The 21,499-nt window shown below is 45.3% G+C and overlaps 1 protein-coding gene across 1 annotated transcript in view; it reads left to right on the top strand.

Annotated features, from left to right (window-relative positions):
• The window catches only part of LOC137537977 (astacin-like metalloendopeptidase), a 103,511-nt gene extending 89,084 nt beyond the window's left edge, over window positions 1-14,427 (top strand). Inside the window, exon 13 of the mRNA XM_068259898.1 lies at window positions 14,354-14,427. Coding sequence (XP_068115999.1) covers window positions 14,354-14,427 — 74 coding nt within the window. The remainder of the gene's footprint in view (window positions 1-14,353) is intronic.
• The last annotated feature ends 7,072 nt before the right edge of the window (window positions 14,428-21,499 follow it).

Genomic DNA, 21,499 nt, shown 5'->3' with positions numbered 1-21,499 from the left:
CCCTGGTTGGTGCCTAACCCTAAGACCCCCCTGGTGGTGCCTAACCCTAAGATCCCCCTGGTGGTGCCTAATCCTAACCACCCCCCTGGTGGTGCCTAACACTAACCACCCGCCTAGTGGTGCCTAACCCTAAGACCCCCCTGGTGGTGCCTAACCCTAAGACCCCCCTGATGGTGCCTAACCCTAAGACCCCCCCAGTGGTGCCTAACCCTAACCTTGACAGTGTTACATTAAATCCATTCCCCGTTTTGCAGTTAAATTACGTCTGCAGTTTGGCTTATGTAGGACGCTATTGATAAATAACATTAGTGTGGGTCACTATTGATAAATAACGTTAGTGTGTGTCACTATTGATAAATAACGTTAGTGTGTGCCACTATTGATAAATAACATTAGTGTGGGCCACTATTGATAAATAACGTTAGTGTGTGCCACTATTGATAAATAACGTTAGTGTGTGCCACTATTGATAAATAACGTTAGTGTGTGCCACTATTGATAAACAACGTTAGTGTGTGCCGTTTTTCTTCTTTTTTCCCTGTGCGCCATTATTATGCAGTACTAACGATAAATAGCGATAAGAGTATCTTTTTAATGCGGCGCCATTTTTATGCATAGGCGCTGTGCGCCATTATTCACTGATCCCAATGTGTTTGCCATCCTCACGGGGGTCTTATCGGAATGAGGTTGCAGAATGTGGAGTAAATTAGAAACTTGTGCTGCATCTTAGAGAGTTTGGAGGTGGGAAGGGAGCTATAGTGGAAGGAAGGAGCTTGAAAGGGGGTGGGGGGTAGGCAGTGCCAGGTCGAGGCAGAGGCTGGGGAGGCACCAGCCTCTTGCTGCTATGACTGTGGTACACTTGCCTAATACTGGGGGAGCATATCTCTCCTGAGGAGGTAGGCTGCCTGGTGAATACTCTGGGCACATCTGGCTATCTATACTGGAGAAGGGGTCTGCCTGGCTAATACTGGGGGCACATCTGGCTATCTATACTGGGGAGGGGGCTGCCTAATACTGGGGGTACATCTGGCTGTGTATACTGGGGACGGGGGATGTATAACAGTGCAGGCACATCTGGCTACCTATTCTGGGGGACGGGGCACCCTACATAATACTGGGGCCACATCTGCTGCTTTGGAATCTCCACCTATGTTGTTGGAGAACTTTGTCCCGTGATTGGGAGGGGGTGATATTGTCCAATGAAAGGGGTTCTGGGAAAGGGGTGGAGACAGAAAGAAGGGAGTGCAGGGGAGTGGCTCCCAAGAAACATACTGCAGCTGTAGAGAGTATTGATCTTCTTCACATCCAGACTGCTGATCCCCGCCCGCTGTCCGATTTGTCCTGTGTAGTTGCTCTTGACAACGATGGTCTTCTTTCCGGTGGTATTAGTAAATGTCTTGCTGGAGGAACAAGAAGACATGCTATAAGTTTGCTGTCACATTATTTGATACCTGTTTTGTAACATAGTTTATTGTTACATCACTACCTTTTGTACCATAATGCATTGCAGTGCCGCGAGTGGAGGGGAAAAGCCAATCCAGCCACATGGAACAAGTAAATGTGACAGCTCCCTACAGATTGGGCAAAAATGACTTTCTTATACTTCTCTCAATCAATGTTGCTCAGGTTGTGAAGTTAGACTTCAGTAAGTCCATCCCTTCCCTGTATATTGCACACAACTCTGTCATGCCCGCTTACTGCTCTCTGTAATCCTCCCACCAGGGCCAGTTCTAGCTACAATAAGGCCGCGGACTAAACTGACCTGAGGGCCCCACTAACAGACGCCCCCTTCCCCCCCACAGTCCTACATCAACATCTGTGAGGAAACGTGCATCCCATCAAAGTCCTACAGACAATATCCCGACAACAAACGTTGGTTTAACAATAAGTTACGCCTGCTACATAGAGCCAAAGAGGTGACCCACAAGAGCGGTGCCCTGGAAAAGCACAGGCAGGCCAAAAATCACCTCAACAGAGAACAGAGAGTCGAAAAAAGGAAGTTCTCCAACAAACTGCAGACAAGCTTCAGCTCTAACAACTCACGTAAAGTCTGGAAGGGTCTCAAAAACGGCCACAAACTTTAAAAGCCCCCTTTCAACATACAACTCCCAGCATCAAGCTAGCAGAAGATCTAAATAGGTTTTATTTTAGGTTTGAGGACAACCAAGCAAAACTCAACCCAAGACCTTGTGCACCATCTGTCCATTGCTCCCTCTGTACCAACCAGCCCAAGACCTCCGGCAGCACTGATAGCTGAAGAAGCAGAGGCACTCAAGCACCCAAGGAAACTTAACCCCAGGAAAACATCAGGCCTAGATGGTGTGTCAAACCAATGCCTGAAAACCCAGTTGGCCTCAGTCCTCACCACCCTTTTCACACAGTACCTAAAAGAACACAAGTTCCCCTCCAGCCTAAAGAGGTCCACAATCACCTCTATCCCCAAAAAAACAAGAGCCGCTGAGCTCAATGACTTCAGACCAGTCACTCTAACATCAAACGTCATGAAGATCATCAAGAGTTTGGTTCTGTCTGGAGCACAGCCTTAACGACCTAGACAGGCCAAAAACCTATACCAGGATACTCCTCCTGGATTTTTGGGGCTCACCACAGCTATAACGTGCGGTGCAAATTGTCAAATGCTGTGCGATCTTTCCAGCTCGAGGGTGTGTGTGTGTGTGTGTGTGTGTGTGGGGGGGGGGGGGGGGGGGGAGGTTCGAGCACATCCGCACAAGTTTGCCTCAGGCAGCACAAAGTCTAGAACCGGCCCTGACTACAGAGAGTCATGAACACTGCAGAAAGGATCATTGGTACCCCCTCCCACCACTTGACCTTCTCTACTCCTCCAGACTGCAGTCCAGGGCCATCAGGATTGCTAATGACCCCTACCTTGGCAACCACTATATCAATCTGCTGCCTTTAGCCCGCCGCCAGAGGTCCCTACCAATTAAGACCACCAGACACAAGAGCTCCTTCTTCCCCCAAGCCATCAAGCTCCTCAACTCTGCCCCCCTAAGTGCATCACACCCCCTTTTGACCTAGCATCAACCACCCGTGTAAATGTCTGTCTCTGCCACTCCACTGTATACATTTGTCCCCCTTTCTTCTCGCCTGTACTATGTACTACTTTTTTGCCTGTCTGTGCCTCACCATTCTATACATTGTCCTTCTTTGCTCTGTGTTGCTTCTACTGCTACTGAGCAGCGCCAAAAAATAATTTCACGTGCAACCCTCTAAACTTAGTGGTGTAGTGGTTAGCCCTCTTGCCTTGCAGCGCTGGGTCCCCGGTTGGAATCCCAGCCAGGTCAACATCTGCAAGGAGTTTGTATGTTCTTCCCGTGTCTGTGTGGGTTTCCTCCGGGCACTCCGATTTTGTCCCACATCCCCAAAACATACAGATAAGTTAATTGGCTTCCCCCTAAATTGGCCCTAGACTACGATATACATACACTACACTATATAGACATAGGACTATGGTAGGGATTAGATTGTGAGCCCCCTCTAAGGGAAAGTTAAGGCTCATACACACATCAGACTATAGTCTTTGGAAAATGAAAGATCACAGACCAATCTTACCACCCTTCATGTAGTATGAGAGCCATACTCTACACAGTCTTTTCTATGGAGCTGAACTCCCCATCAGACAGAAATCTTTGCAAGATGCTGCACACACGGATCTGTACAGACACAAAAGATCAGTATCTGCAAAAGATCCGTTCCTGCAAAACATCCGTTCCTGCAAATTGCATTCATAGTCTACGAGATCTGCAGATCATCATACACACCTTGTTTAACTGACATTCATCTGCAGATCAGACAATCATCTGCAGATCTGAAAATCCATCCTGGTGGATCTGATCTGCAGATGAATGTCAGTTAAACAAGGTGTGTATGAGGATCTGCAGATCTCATAGACTATAAATGCAATTTGCAGGAACGGATCTTTTGCAGGAACGGATCTTTTGCAGATACGGATCTTTTGTGTCTGTACAGCATCTGTGTGTGCAGCATCTTGCAAAGATTTCTGTCTGATGGGGAGTTCAGCTCCATAGAATAGACTGTGTAGGTGTGGCTCTCATACTACATGGAAGGGGGTAAGATTTCTGTCTGATGGGGAGTGCAGCTCCATAGAATAGACTGTGTAGGTGTGGCTCTCATACTACATGGAATGGGGTAAGATTTCTGTCTGATGGGGAGTGCAGCTCCATAGAATTAATAGACTGTGTAGGTGTGGCTCTCATACTACATGGAAGGGGGTAAGATTTCTGTCTGATGGGGAGTGCAGCTCCATAGAATAGACTGTGTATGTGTGGCTCTCATACTACATGGAAGGGGGTAAGATTTCTGTCTGATGGGGAGTTCAGCTCCATAGAATAGACTGTGTAGGTGTGGCTCTCATACTACATGGAAGGGGGTAAGATTTCTGTCTGAGGGGTAGTGCAGCTCCATAGAATAGACTGTGTAGGTATGGCTCTCATACTACATGGAAGGGGGTAAGATTGGTCTGTGATGTTGCCTTTTCCAAAGACTATAGTCTGATGTGTGTATGAGCCTTAAGTGACAGGACAATATACTCTGTACAGTGCTGCATAATTTGTCAGCACTATATATAAATGCTTAAAATAAACTAAATAAATAAATGCTGATACAGTCCTGATCGCCCCTTTCCTAAAGCATTAGTCCATTAAATAATGAACCCGGAATAGAGTAATCAAATATGAGTGTGCTGTGCCCGTGACCAATAAATGTACAATTTTTTGGATCATTATATATTACTGTATACTATGATATATTATTAGTATTATATATACCGTGTATTTTCCTGCTGCAGTTTTTATTCAGGAATAAGTCCCTAAAACATTGTGTTATATTGGACAGTGAACTTATTTATTTGCTATATAAATGCTGGATAGTGTGGAGTGTGCTGGTTAAGGGCACCTCCTTTGACATGGGAGGACAAGGTTTGAATCCTGGCTAGGGTCAGTCCCTATTCAGTAAGAAGTCCTTGGGCAAGACTTCCTAACACTGCAGGGTGGCCCCTTGTGTGTGCCCTGAGTGGCTGCAGCTCTTGAGCGAGTCCAACAGGAGAGAAGCGCTATAATAATACAAATGTTAGGAAGGATTATTATTATTTGTTGGTATTTGCGTTGAACTCATTTCGCGTCCATGATGTATCTTTGGTTTTGGCTCTTCATGTTTGTTTTGAGCTAATCTGTTGAAGAAGACTATGCAGGGGCCCAGGAGGCAACAGTTAAGTTTGGGGGGGGGACGACCTGTGGGGGGGGGGGGGACCTGGGACAATTGCCCTTCCTGTAACATCTGCCTTTGTCCTGTGTGCATGCTGTACATGAGACATCTGTGATCTGTAGTTAGGTCTGATCATCCTGTGTCCTGTGTGCATGCTGTACAGGAGACATCTGTGATCTGTAGTTAGGTTTCGTTTTTGTGATTCTTGTCTGTGCCAGGGAAACCAGAGGTCTACAGATCTGACCTACAAATCACTAATACTGTATGCAAATGAAGGCTTCACGCATGGATGTAAAGTCAGTATAAACGTATACATTGTGCAGGGATTCATTTGGGACAGCTTGTATTATTTTTTTTGTTATAAGTACACTTGACTTTTAACCACCTAATGACCGCGTCCCGCTGATGGGCGTGAACGTGTCGGCTCCCCCAGGACCGCGTAACGCCAATTGGCTAACTGTAATAGTCCTGGGGGCGTGGTTTGCAGGGGGATCATGCACGCTGATGCACACCGCTTCAATGACGGAGCTCCGCTAGGAGACTGTTATACAGCGAAACCGCCTTCTAGTTACATGGTACAACGCTGCAATCTAAGGCAGCGCTGTACTTGGGACAGCCGTGTCACTTGGATGTCCCCTGGGGAGGCTCAGAGAGCGATCGGCTCCCATAGGCTGATGCCCATGACAGCCGATCGCTGTCATTGGCTGGCGGGGAGAGAGGGATGGTGGGAAAATAAATAAATAAAAAATAAATAAATTTATAAAAAATAACCCCCCCCCCCACACACACACACACACAAATAAATAAATAAAAAATAAACATGGCAGCAGTGATCTGAGCCCACCAACAGAAATCTCTGTTGGTGGGCAGAAAAGGGTGGTGGTGAGGGAATCACTTGTGTGCACAGTTGTATGGCCTTGCAGCGAACCCTTAAAGCGTCAGTGGCCTGAATTGTAAAACAATAGCCTGGTCACCAGGGGGTGTAAGCCTACAGTCTTCAAGTGGTTACAGTGAAACAAGATACTTTGGCTTACCTGCCATAATGCATGACTGAGGCATAGTCATAGTCAGTGATCAGTTTAGTCTCTTGGTCTATTAAGAAGTCAGCTTGATTTTCTGTAAAACACAAAAACCTGTGCATTAGCTACAATAAACTTACTTGGACTCCAGGCGATAAACATAGACCCATCTACTCACCCGCTGAGATATGTTGCCACAAGACCTCCACATGGCGGTTTCTGTCAGGTCTGGTGTGTTCGTGGTTGAAGCTGAGAGCATGCATGAGTTCATGCTGAATTACGCCATAGTGCACACACCTCCTGTGGTCGAGGTTCACGATCTGCTTGCTGCCGGTCCGTCCAATGTATGAGCCGCAACTAGAGGGAAACAGATTGCCAAAACGCCGCTAAACTTCCAAATCACATCGCTCCTCCAATCTTCTTTCAGTTTTCAGTTTTACAGACAGTAAAACAATTTAGAATTCTATAGTGGCCACACATCTACTGATTTTGTGGGCTGATCAACCATCCAATTAGAGAATTATATCGAAAAGGAGGTAAATCGGTGCCGCAACATGTCTGCAAGATCAATGATTCGATCGATTTCATGCAATATTGTGACAAACAACGTACACGATGGACCCCCACTGTCCCGTCAAGTGTAAAATGTCACCCCCTTCTTGGGCTCTGAATTGTCTCCTGTTGCGTTGGCGCGACTCCCAGGATCCTCTGCTGTCACCCCATTATTGGGAGTCCCTGTACCACATGGCGCCAAGTGCAGTGCAGCACTAGTGGTAACTATGGACACGGGGGTGACAGTGGATGAGGCCGGGAATTGCACCAGTGGGCACGTGAGAGTTTTCAGAGCACAAGGGCTGGGATGGGGGGCGGAGCATTTAACATTTGGGGGGACAGTGGCCAGCCGGGGGAGGCCACAGAGCTAGGCCAATTCTGAATACATCTCATGCTAAAATCTATCGGGGGATCGGCCTGTGGTGTATGGGCAGGCAACAGATATCGCTCTGTTTAAGAGGCCCAGACACTGGTCAATTTCTGATCATTCTATCGAATCGATCGAATGATCAGAAATTGATTCTATCAAATTCCCCATTTGATCGATTTGTGGCCGATTTCGATTGATTTGATGCTGAAATCGATTGGAAATCTGTTACTAGCGTGTGGCACACATCAGATAGATTTCTGTCAGATTCGACTTGACAGGCATCTGACAGAAATCTATCTGATGGGCGAATCTGATGCAAATCTATAAGTGTATGGCCACCTTGGATCAAAGATCTGTCTCATGGTCGATCTGCCCCATCATTGCCTGGTGTATGAGCACCTCGATAGTACAAGAAAAACATCTCCCCAGGATTCCATTATATTATTTATGTTGCCAAATACAAAGGGGGAGGGGGGGGGGGGTGTACCCAGAATTATTTTTGCCGCATTCTTGTGGGTGAAATTATTGTTTTGTTCAGCACATGACATCAAGGTGTTAATTATTTTAATTTGTCCTGTAAATGAACTCTCATTTTACCCACGCTTGTCACTTACCCTGGCTTATCTGTGAAATAGAGGAAGCTGGTCTCTGTAGTTCTTTTCTGAAATTGCACACAGGTCATTGTTGAGAATTCTAGCATAGCCGATAGGAATAATTTTTTGTTTTCATCAGCTGTACGAGGGAAAAACAGAGAAGACGAGGATTAGCGATGTGGGCGTGTCTGAAGGGGAGAAAAACGCAGCTGACAAGCCAATGGCTGACGCTCAATAATACAGGCAACTCTTAGGGCTCGATTCACAAAGCGGTGCTAACCCAGTTAGAGACTTTAGGCATGATAACCATTGCACCACGCTGGTGAAAAGCCAGTTTAGGCATGATAAGTTTAGGGGCTCGATTCACAAAGCGGTGATAACCCAGTTATCACGCCTAAAAGACTTTAGGCGTGATGACCTTTTCACCACTGAGTTATCACCGCTTTTTCCTGCTCTTCGCGCGAAGTTACCGCGCGTACGCGCGTTCGCGCGTTCGCGCGTGAGAGCGCGCGCAAAGTCCCATAGGGCTTAATGGGAGCTTCGCGCGAAGCGGGGACGCTGCGCGCGCACGCGCGCGGTTGCGCGCGCAAAACTTTGCGCGCGGCAACTTCGCGCGAGTTTCTTCTTATCATGCCTAAAGTGACTTTAGGCGTGATAAGGGCCTTTTCACCACGGTGCTAACACTTTGCACCGCTTTGTGAATCGAGCCCTAGGTGTGATAAGTTTAGGTGTGATAAGTTTAGGCATGCTAAGTTTAGATAAGTGTAGATAGCGTTCAAAGTCCCGCACGCAAAGCAGCACCATTAAACTCTATGCGAAGTGCACCAGACTTTGCTAGCGCAAAACTTTTGATCAGCTGTGCACTGCGGTGCTAACGCAGTTGGTGCTTAAACTTATCACACCTAAACTTATCATGCCTAAACTGAGTTTAGGCATGATAAAGGGCTTTTCACCAGCATGCTAACTGTTAGCACCGCTTTGTGAATCAAGCCCTTAAAGTTCACCTGAACTTTTGCACAGGACAGAAGGAAAACATCAGAGAAATTCACCCTGTATGTATTTAGAGAGTTTAGCCTGTGTCATCTGTGACTAATCAAAGGTTGTAATTTGATCTCTCCCCTGTGCCAGTTGATTGCATTGCAGAGAGCTAATTTGTAAACACAGGATGTAAACAATATGGGGCCTGATTCACAGAGCGGTGCTAACAGTTAGCACGCTAGTGAAAAGCTCTTTATCACGCCGTGGGCCTGATTCACAAAGCGGTGCTAACAGTTAGCACCCTGGTGAAAAGCCCTTTATCATGCCTAAACTCAGTTTAGGCATGATAAGTTTAGGGGCTCGATTCACAAAGCGGTGCTAACCCAGTTAGAGACTTTAGGCATGATAACCATTGCACCACTCTGGTGCAAAGCCAGTTTAGGGGCCTGATTCACAAAGCGGTGCTAACAGTTAGCACCCTGATGAAAAGCCCTTTATCATGCCTAAACTCAGTTTAGGCATGATAAGTTTAGGGGCTCGATTCACAAAGCGGTGCTAACCCAGTTAGCATGCCTAAAAGACTTTAGGCATGATAACCATTGCACCATGCTGGTGAAAAGCCAGTTTAGGCGTGATAAGTTTAGGTGTGATAAGTTTAGGTGTGATAAGTTTAGGCATGCTAAGTTTAGGTGTGATAAGTTTAGGCATGCTAAGTTTAGATAAGTTTAGATCGCTTTCAAAGTCCGGCACGCAAAGCAGCGCCATTAAACTTTATACGAAGTACACCAGACTTTGCTAGCGCAAAACTTTTGATCAGCTGTGCACTGCGGTGCTAACGCAGTTGGCGCTTAAACTTATCATGCCTAAACTTATCACACCTAAACTTATCATGCCTAAACTTATCACACCTAAACTTATCACACCTAAACTTATCATGCCTAAACTGAGTTTAGGCATGATAAAGGGCTTTTCACCAGGGTGCTAACTGTTAGCACCGCTTTGTGAATCGAGCCCCTAAAGTCTCTAACTGGGTTAGCACCGCTTTGTGAATCGAGCCCTAGGCATGATAACCATTGCACCACTCTGGTGAAAAGCCAGTTTAGGGCCTCGATTCACAAAGCGGTGATAACCCAGTTATCACGCCTAAAAGACTTTGGGCCTGATTCACAAAGCGGTGCTAACAGTTAGCACCCTGGTGAAAAGCCCTTTATCATGCCTAAACTCAGTTTAGGCATGATAAGTTTAGGTGTGATAAGTTTAGGTGTGATAAGTTTAGGCATGATAAGTTTAGGTGTGATAAGTTTAGGCATGATAAGTTTAAGCGCCAACTGCGTTAGAACCGCAGTGCACAGCTGATCAAAAGTTTTACGCTAGCAAAGTCTGGTGCACTTCGTATAAACTTTAATGGCGCTGCTTTGCGTGCGGGACTTTGCAAGCGATCTAAACTTATCTAAACTTAGCATGCCTAAACATATCACACCTAAACTTATCATGCCTAAACTTATCACACCTAGGGCTCGATTCACAAAGCGTTGCTAACCCAGTTAGAGACTTTAGGCATGATAACCATTGCACCACGCTGGTGAAAAGCCAGTTTAGGCGTGATAAGTTTAGGTGTGATAAGTTTAGGTGTGATAAGTTTAGGCGTGATAAGTTTAGATAAGTGTAGATAGCGTGCAAAGTCCCGCACGCAAAGCAGCGCCATTAAACTCTATGCGAAGTGCACCAGACTTTGCTAGTGCAAAACTTTTGATCAGCTGTGTACTGCGGTGCTAACCCAGTTGGTGCTTAAACTTATCGTGCCTAAACTTATCACACCTAAACTTATCATGCCTAAACTTATCACACCTAAACTTATCACACCTAAACTTATCATGCCTAAACTGAGTTTAGGCATGATAAAGGGCTTTTCACCAGGGTGCTAACTGTTAGCACCGCTTTGTAAATCAGGCCCCTAAACTGGCTTTTCACCAGAGTGGTGCAATGGTTATCATGCTGCAACTTCGCGCGAGTTTCTTCTTATCATGCCTAAAGTGACTTTAGGCGTGATAAGGGCCTTTTCACCATGGTGCTAACACTTTGCACCGCTTTGTGAATCGAGCCCTAGGTGTGATAAGTTTAGGCATGATAAGTTTAGGTGTGATAAGTTTTTAGGCGTGATAAGTTTAAGCACCAACTGGGTTAGCACCGCAGTGCACAGCTGATCAAAAGTTTTACGCTAGCAAAGACTGGTGCACTTTGTATAAAGTTTAATGGCGCTGCTTTGCGTGCGGGACTTTGCAAGCGATCTAAACTTATCTAAACTTAGCATGCCTAAACTTATCACACCTAGGGCTCGATTCACAAAGCGGTGCTAACCCAGTTAGCATGCCTAAAAGACTTTAGGCATGATAACCATTGCACCATGCTGGTGAAAAGCCAGTTTAGGCGTGATAAGTTTAGGCGTGATAAGTTTAGGTGTGATAAGTTTAGGCATGCTAAGTTTAGATAAGTTTAGATCGCTTGCAAAGTCCCGCACGCAAAGCAGCGCCATTAAACTTTATACGAAGTGCACCAGTCTTTGCTAGCGTAAAACTTTTGATCAGCTGTGCACTGCGGTGCTAACGCAGTTGGCGCTTAAACTTATCATGCCTAAACTTATCACACCTAAACTTATCATGCCTAAACTTATCACACCTAAACTTATCACACCTAAACTTATCATGCCTAAACTGAGTTTAGGCATGATAAAGGGCTTTTCACCAGCGTGCTAACTGTTAGCACCGCTTTGTGAATCAAGCCCCTAAACTTATCACGCCTAAACTGGCTTTTCACCAGCATGGTGCAATGGTTATCATGCCTAAAGTCTTTTAGGCATGCTAACTGGGTTAGCACCGCTTTGTGAATCGAGCCCTAACTGTTAGCACGCTTCTGAAAAGGCCATTATCATGCCTTATCTCAGTTTGGGCGTGTTAAAATCAGATCGCGCGCACGGCGCAGTGCGCGCAAAGTGCCCATTCACATCTATGCGAAGTTCCGCGCGCACCGCGCCGTGCGCGCGCAAAGTTTTGCGCACGGGTCTTTGCGCGAGATCTGATTGTAGAAACAGTGCTAACCTGCTTAGCACCCTGGTTAACACGCCTAAAGTCTTTAGGCGTGCTAAGTAGGTTAGCACCGTTTACTGAATCAAGCCCAAAGTCTTTAACTGGGTTATCACCGCTTTGTGAATCGAGCCCTATGTCTGCTACCATGAAAGCAGGAAGTAGACACATTGCAGATTTATTATTGGAGGATTTGTATCAGCTGTAACAAAGAAATGTTTTTCTGTAAATGTTATTGTGCTGTTGTGTATCTTATAGAGCAGAGAGGAAGTTCTGAGTTCAGGTCCACTTTTAAGCCTTCTGAGCTGGCTGCTTGCTTTGTTTTCTAGTCTCTCTTGTTAACTACAACTCGTTAGCTGTCAGTGACTGGTTCACTAGCCATAACTCTAACTAAAAATCCCTAAGATGAAATCGCCCAAGGGGCCCGTGCATTATGGGAAGACAGACAAACAAGGAAGAGGGAATTGCTCTCTGTATGGGGAACCCGGAATCTCCGGATCAGAGGTGGATTCTGCACAATCTCACAATAGGTAGAGATGAGATTCTCAATTCCGCGGATTTCTCATTTCCAAGTTTCTGATCGGAAATTCGCTATTTGTGGTGGAGATCGACACTCAAAATTGTTAAGCCAATCAGAGGACTAGGAAGCATTGGACCTTATGGGCTCCCCAAGTGGGGAGAGGGAAAATCAGTGTGTTTAGGGCATCTTTGGTCAGGTACAAATTTTAAAACTCTTCTAGAATTACGAGACATATATGGCCAATTCCCTTTCGACTTCTGGAGGCTTGCACAGATCAGGTCCTGGTTCAAGGAATGGTCTATTACGCTATGCGACAGAGGAAGCCCCCATGTGTGGGTAGCCCTATTCACTAAACAATCCAAACTGGAACACGCCATTTCAGAACTATATAAACTCCTATTAATGGAAGAAAGTGAATCCCCCTTACGATATATAAGGTAATGGGAAAGGGAAATAGGATCTTCATTAACAAATGATCAGCTAGATACTATCCTAAGAAATGTCCACACCTCATCTATTAATTCTAAAATACAAGAAAGCAATTATAAGGCTCTTACAAGATGGTATTGAACTCCCACTAGATTGGCCAAAATGTATAGAGGTGTGAGCAATACTTGCTGGAGGGGCTGTGGAAATGAGGGAACTCTCTTGCACCTACTATGGTCTTGTCCTAAAATTCAACCGTATTGGAGAGAGGTTATAGATATCAGCCGCCAAATCTCAACACAGCACATCGAAGATACCCCCTGGTCTGCCCTTCTTCAGCTTTCCAAAGCTAAAAAATACAGGAATTGTAAAGTCCCACACCTACCTAATGCAGCTAAAAGCCTGATCCCGCTTTATTGGAGATCAGTAAGAATTCCTACTATTCGAGAATGGCTAAGCAAAGTGAATGATATTCATAAAATCGAAGAAACTTTACTAACAAGCAAAGACTTATTCGATAAATATTATGGCATGTGGGCTGTCTGGTTAGATTTCCAGGACTCCGACAAATATAAGAGAATTATCCTCTAGTGTCGATACGAAATACTATTAATGTCTGTAATTTTAGAGCCGACAGAAAGTAGGCCAGCCAAATGGGGAAAACTACTGTTTGAATTTTATTATTTTTGTTCATGTGGTTGTTTACCTTTACATTACATTCTTAAACAATAGGCTACGTTAGCCTATTAGGAGCGGGTTATGACTATACAACAATATTTCTGACCCTTAGTTCATCTAGCTTTATAAGTTTAGAATACGTCGAAGATACACTAAATATTAGTGGGCCGATTTCGACCCATCAGCTCGACAATCTGTTCTTGAGAGGGGAAACAAATAGCTATCCATCATATGGTTATTTATATATGTATAACAGCTATCTGGATTTATAACATAAGATTGTCGATACACGTACAAATCATTGTATAGCCTAACCTATATGTCATGTTGACACTGTTTATTCAATCCCTCGGGAAAATATGTATATTGTTCTTTACAAAATGTGTCAATAAAATTATGTTAAAAAAAAAGGAAGCATTGGACCAATCAGAGAGAATGTGGTAGTCTACCGCAGAAATTGGATTACCATGGAAATGTTAGGCCAATCAGAAGACTCAGAATTATTAGGCCACTCAGAGAATGCCGTAGTTATCTACAGGCGCCAATAGGAAAGGTCTTTTCCGCATAATAGAGTACATCCACAAACAATAGTGTATTCCACAAAAACTAATAAAATATATATATATGGGGTGACAGTGGTCACACCCTTTCCCTTGCCCTGGTGAGTATGACAGCCTGGGGCCCGCCACCTGACCTTACAAGGGTACATGTCACTGGTGTGCACATCAGCACACCCCTAATAACAAGTGTTCTGTATGTAAGGCCATTAGACCATGCGACTGTGCTGGGAGAGAACTAATAACGTTGTTTATATTGAGCTGGACATACAGTATTTTGGAAACATGATGTAGGGGACAGTAACGATTCCTTCTGCTGATTTGCTCCATTGACAGTATCTGCACCTCAGCGGCTTCCGGCCAACTGGAGGCTTCACGCCGCGCCCAACGGGAACTCCGGATGTCTCTGAAAGGCAGAAGAGTGAATAAAGTTTAGTTTCATGGTAATGACTGATAATTATTATTATTATTATTTAGTATTTATATAGCGCCGACATATTACGCAGCGCTGTACAGTGTATATATATATTGTCTTGTCACTAACTGTCCCTCAAAGGAGCTCACAATCTAATTCCTACCATTGCCATATGTCTATATTATGTAGTGTAAGTACTGTAGTCTAGGGCCAATTTTTAGAGGGAGCCAATTAACTTATCCGTATGTTTTTGGAATGTGGGAGGAAACCAGAGTGCCCGGAGGAAACCCACGCAGACACGGAGAGAACATACAAACTCTTTGCAGATAGTGCCCTGGCTGGGATTCAAACCAGGGACCCAGCGCTGCAAGGCGAGAGAGCTAACCACTACGCCACCGTAGATGGCAACATCTGCCGAGAATCCAGCATGTGTACGGCCACGCCCTCCCCCTCCGTCCTGACCGCTCGGCCAGCGATCCCTCTGCCGAGAATCCAGCATGTGTACGGCAGCCTCCCACCCCTCCCCCTCCGTCTTGACCGCTCGGCCAGCGATCCCTCTGCCGAGAATCCAGCATGTGTACGGCAGCCTCCCACCCCTCCCCCTCCATCCTGACCGCTCGGCCGACGATCCCTCTGCCGAGAATCCAGCATGTGTACGGCCGCGCCCTCCCACTCCATCCTGACCGCTCGGCCAGCGATCCCTCTGCCGAGAATCCAGCATGTGTACGGCAGCCTCCCACCCCTCCCCCTCCGTCCTGACCGCTCGGCCAGCGATCCCTCTGCCGAGAATCCAGCATGTGTACGGCCACGCCCTCCCACTCCATCCTGACCGCTCGGCCAGCGATCCCTCTGCCGAGAATCCAGCATGTGTACGGCAGCGTCCCACCCCTCCCCCTCCGTCCTGACCACTCGGCCAGCGATCCCTCTGCCGAGAATCCAGCATGTGTACGGCCACGCCCTCCCCCTCCGTCCTGACCGCTCGGCCAGCGATCCCTCTGCCGAGAATCCAGCATATGTACGGCAGCCTCCCACCCCTCCCCCTCCATCCTGACCGCTCGGCCAGCGATCCCTCTGCTGAGAATCCAGCATGTGTACGGTAGCCTCCCACCCCTCCCCCTCCGTCCTGACTGCTTGGCCAGCGATCCCCCTGCCGAGAATCCAGCATGTGTACGGCAGCGTCCTACCCCTACCCCTCCGTCCTGACCGCTCGGCCAGCGATCCCTCTGCCGAGAATCCAGCATATGTACGGCAGCGTCCCACCCCTCCCCCTCCATCCTGACCACTCGGCCAGCGATCCCTCTGCCGAGAATCCAGCATGTGTACGGCCACGCCCTCCCCCTCCGTCCTGACCGCTCTTGTTTCTTATTTTCTTTCTCTGCCTGAAAGAGTTAAACATCAGGTATGCAAGTGGCAGTTTCTGTCCTGGTCAGACCGGGTCTGACGATAGCTCAGCCCTCACTGATAAGGAATTCCAGATATAAAACACTTTCCTGTCAGGAAATGGCTTCTGAGAGCAGGAAAGAGATAAAAAGGGAAAATAGTTCATAGATTTGAGCTCTGGCATACTTCAATGCATGTGTCATTAAGCAGAGGCAATGAAACAGTAAAAACTTAAAAACTAGATTTAAATATACAATAAAACTGTGGGATATCTAAAAAAAAAGTCAATTTCAGTAGAAGGAGGATAGATACAATTGTTCCTCTCATCAGTTTACTTTCACCTTTTGTTTCCTTTAAACCCTGTGTTGGCCAACTACTCCTTACACATACCGGAATATATTCACAAAAAATTGTACTGTGGATAGGCCCGGTTATGCTGGATCTTTATTTGATGTCAGGAGACACTGAAATACATGTAAAAATGGCGCTGGGAATTTTGGATGCAGGGTAAAGCCGAAATGCCTCACCCTGCTGCGGCAAATTTCCCAGCGGTGTTAATTACCATTCCCCCTCCAAGGCGCTGTGCAGCGTGCGTAAGATGCAGTTCAGCTTTCAGCTTTTGCTGGTGGCCAAATTACACTGTTTTCATCGTAATTTGGGCTCCGTTTTCTGCCGGCGCCCAAATTACCCTCTGACCATCGCTACTATATCCTTAATTCACATTACGCCCAAATGTCCTCTGCCCCACTACGCCCACGCGAAATACGAGACAGCACATACCTGGGACAGCGTTCGGATGAGGGTCGTCAACCTGAAAGGGAATAGCAGACATTAGTGAGGTTATTGCTACATAAAACTTTACTCCCAATGCATCAAAACAGAACTACAAGGTGTCCCACATGAAAATGTCCCCCTCTGCCGCCAAATGAGAAATAGGAGGATTTTTCACCCCGCCTATTGTGTAAACAGCGATATGCAGCTACAACCATATGGTGTATTTTGTTTAACTAGTTAAGCCTTTTGGACGTAGCTGGCTACGTCCAAAAGGCTGCTGCGTGCTCCCGCAGACAATCGCGCATGCTCCCGTGCCGCCGCCCGTTAGCCCGGAGATCAATGAATAGGAACACAACTCTCATTCATTGATGTAAATCCCTGTTAAAAAGACCGACAGCTTCTATGAGAAGCCGTGATCTTTCTAACCAAAAACAAAAAAAAAGTTTCACGTCCTCCCTTCACTTCCTGTAAGCTAAAGCGCTTGCTGAAATAGTAAAACTACATGTACATGCATTTTTAAAAAAAAAAAGCACAAGCAATTACATTTTATATTACAATAACTGTTTACTTCCCACACTTCCCAAAAAAACCCAAAATAAATTGTTTAATACATTTTTTTTAATATGCATGTCAAGAGGGTATATTACTATTACTTTTTAAATTACAAGCTTTTAAAAAGTGATGGACGCAAAACTGAAAAAAATGAAGCTTTATTTTCAAATAAAATATTAATACAATGTGATAGGGACATAATTTAAATGGTGTAATAACCGGGACAAATGGGCAAATAAAATACGTGGGTATTATTTTAAAGCTATAATGGCCGAAAACTGAAAAATTGTGAATTTTTTCACACAAACAAGCGATGTCACAAAAAACGACAAGTTGTTTAAACGACATTCATACACACCAGTACTCTACAGTACATACACACCAGTACTCTACAGTACATACACACCAGTACTCTACAGTACATACACACCAGTACTCTACAGTACATACACACCAGTACTCTACAGTACATACACACCAGTACTCTACAGTACATACACACCAGTACTCTACAGTACATACACACCAGTACTCTACAGTACATACACACCAGTACTCTACAGTACATACACACCAGTACTCTACAGTACATACACACCAGTACTCTACAGTACATACACACCAGTACTCTACAGTACATACACACCAGTACTCTACAGTACATACACACCAGTACTCTACAGTACATACACACCAGTACTCTACAGTACATACACACCAGTACTCTACAGTACATACACACCAGTACTCTACAGTACATACACACCAGTACTCTACAGTACATACACACCAGTACTCTACAGTACATACACACCAGTACTCTACAGTACATACACACCAGTACTCTACAGTACATACACACCAGTACTCTACAGTACATACACACCAGTACTCTACAGTACATACACACCAGTACTCTACAGTACATACACACCAGTACTCTACAGTACATACACACCAGTACTCTACAGTACATACACACCAGTACTCTACAGTACATACACACCAGTACTCTACAGTACATACACACCAGTACTCTACAGTACATACACACCAGTACTCTACAGTACATACACACCAGTACTCTACAGTACATACACACCAGTACTCTACAGTACATACACACCAGTACTCTACAGTACATACACACCAGTACTCTACAGTACATACACACCAGTACTCTACAGTACATACACACCAGTACTCTACAGTACATACACACCAGTACTCTACAGTACATACACACCAGTACTCTACAGTACATACACACCAGTACTCTACAGTACATACACACCAGTACTCTACAGTACATACACACCAGTACTCTACAGTACATGCACACCAGTACTCTACAGTACATGCACACCAGTACTCTACAGTACATGCACACCAGTACTCTACAGTACATGCACACCAGTACTCTACAGTACATGCACACCAGTACTCTACAGTACATGCACACCAGTACTCTACAGTACATGCACACCAGTACTCTACAGTACATGCACACCAGTACTCTACAGTACATGCACACCAGTACTCTACAGTACATGCACACCAGTACTCTACAGTACATGCACACCAGTACTCTACAGTACATGCACACCAGTACTCTACAGTACATGCACACCAGTACTCTACAGTACATGCACACCAGTACTCTACAGTACATGCACACCAGTACTCTACAGTACATGCACACCAGTACTCTACAGTACATGCACACCAGTACTCTACAGTACATGCACACCAGTACTCTACAGTACATGCACACCAGTACTCTACAGTACATGCACACCAGTACTCTACAGTACATGCACACCAGTACTCTACAGTACATGCACACCAGTACTCTACAGTACATGCACACCAGTACTCTACAGTACATGCACACCAGTACTCTACAGTACATGCACACCAGTACTCTACAGTACATGCACACCAGTACTCTACAGTACATGCACACCAGTACTCTACAGTACATGCACACCAGTACTCTACAGTACATACACACCAGTACTCTACAGTACATACACACCAGTACTCTACAGTACATACACACCAGTACTCTACAGTACATACACACCAGTACTCTACAGTACATACACACCAGTACTCTACAGTACATACACACCAGTACTCTACAGTACATACACACCAGTACTCTACAGTACATACACACCAGTACTCTACAGTACATACACACCAGTACTCTACAGTACATACACACCAGTACTCTACAGTACATACACACCAGTACTCTACAGTACATGCACACCAGTACTCTACAGTACATGCACACCAGTACTCTACAGTACATGCACACCAGTACTCTACAGTACATGCACACCAGTACTCTACAGTACATACACACCAGTACTCTACAGTACATACACACCAGTACTCTACAGTACATACACACCAGTACTCTACAGTACATACACACCAGTACTCTACAGTACATACACACCAGTACTCTACAGTACATACACACCAGTACTCTAAACGATTGTGTTGTCCAAAAACTTCCTGCAAGCAGAACTGGCGATACTCACAACAGGTGAGCATGCTCTGGAACAATGTCGATTGATTGTACAATACTGTATCTGCACAATAGTTGATCTGCCAGTAAGATTAAGTAGAATACTTGATATTGGTCGCTCATCTTTTTTTTAACAACGGTTTTCATCCAAATCGGTGAAATCTGTCATTCATTGGATGTTTCAAACAACTTTTATCTAACATGTGTACATGGCATTGATCATGACAATAATCTGTTTCTCAGGTTATCTATTGATGGCTGTTACATCCTTGAAGCCTTCCATTCTAGGAGAGTATATGGTGGCTTTGGCACTGGGGATTGTGGGATGTACCGCAAAGCATTGTGGGATGCAGTGTCCAAGGTTGTGAGAGGAGGGCGGGGCTAACCACTTAAAGGACAACTGTAGCGAGAGGGATATGGAGGCTGCCATATTTCACTTCCATTTAAACAATACCAGTTGCCTGGCAGTCCCGCTGATCCTCTGCCTCTAATACTTTTAGCTATAGCCCCTGAACAAGCATGCAGCAGATCAGGTGTTTCTGACATTATTGTCAGATCTGACAAGATTAGCTGCATGCTTGTTTGTGGTGTGGTTCAGACACTACTGCAGCCAAATAGATCATCAGGACTGCCAGGCAACTGGTATTGTTTAAAGTGGATCCGAGATGAAAAACGAACTATGACAAATAACTTGTCTATATATCTTATCTAAAGTTTAGATCATTTACACAGCAAATCTAGCTGCAAACAGTTTCATGTTTATTTATCCCTTTGATACATTGAGGGCAGCCATGTTCTGTTTGCCACATTACACACAGGCAAGCTGATAGCATCTTCAGCCCTCAGCTCACTCCCCTCTCCTCCTCCCTCCTCCCCTCTGCCTCTGAAATCTCTGGCTAGTAACCTCTTCCTGCCCAGACTGAGCTCCCATAAGCCCTTGCTACATGGAGTGCCAAGGCACTTTGAGCTGTGGGCGAGGCTTGTTTAGTTTATAGGGAATTAGAGTATTAAAACAAATAAATAAATAGGTATTTGGCTTGAGGAATGCCCTATAAACTATATGTAAGGACCACAATTATGCAATGAGTAAAAGTTTATCTCGTATCCACTTTCCTCCATATTTTTCTCACTACAGTTGTCCTTGAAGCTGCCTGCTGGTGTTCAATATGTAAAGGGGCGTGGCCTGAGGGACACAGGAAGCTGGCTTAGGTTTGAGGGGGAGCAGTGTGGCTCATTTGGAGAAGGTCGAGGTCTCCCAGGAAGTTGTGGGGATGTGTGAGAGAGATTTAAAGGGGACCTGAACTCAGAACGTCTAAAGATAAGCAACAGCATAATAAACTTTACAGAAAAAAAATATTTATTTGTTTCAGCTGATACAAATCCTGCAATAAATCTGCAGTGTGTATTCTTCCTGCTTTCATGGAAGCAGACATTGGGTTAACATCCTATGTTTACAAATTAGCTGCTCTGCCATGGCAATTAGCTGACACAGCTGAGAAATCACATTACAACTTGTCACTAGTCACAGATGAGAGGAAATTAAACAGGTTAAACTCTCTAAACACACACAGGGTGGCTTTCTCCATGTTTTACTTCTGTACTGAGTTCAGGGCCACTCTAAGCTACAGTATGTACACACGCTAGATGGGACTCGGCCGTGGCGGGCATTTAATATCGACCACCTCTGGGGAGAATCCCCGACCTCCTTCACTCATCACACTCAGCTGACTCTTGTGTAATGTCACACCAGCCCTACTCCATCATCCTTCCCCCCACACATGGCAACAAAACATGTCGCTAGCCTGCAGGCTTGTGACTC

Source organism: Hyperolius riggenbachi, chromosome 11, assembly GCF_040937935.1.
Source record: "Hyperolius riggenbachi isolate aHypRig1 chromosome 11, aHypRig1.pri, whole genome shotgun sequence".
In the NCBI taxonomy this organism is placed as follows: Eukaryota; Metazoa; Chordata; class Amphibia; order Anura; family Hyperoliidae; genus Hyperolius; species Hyperolius riggenbachi.
This window is presented reverse-complemented; position numbering and strand designations above follow the sequence as displayed.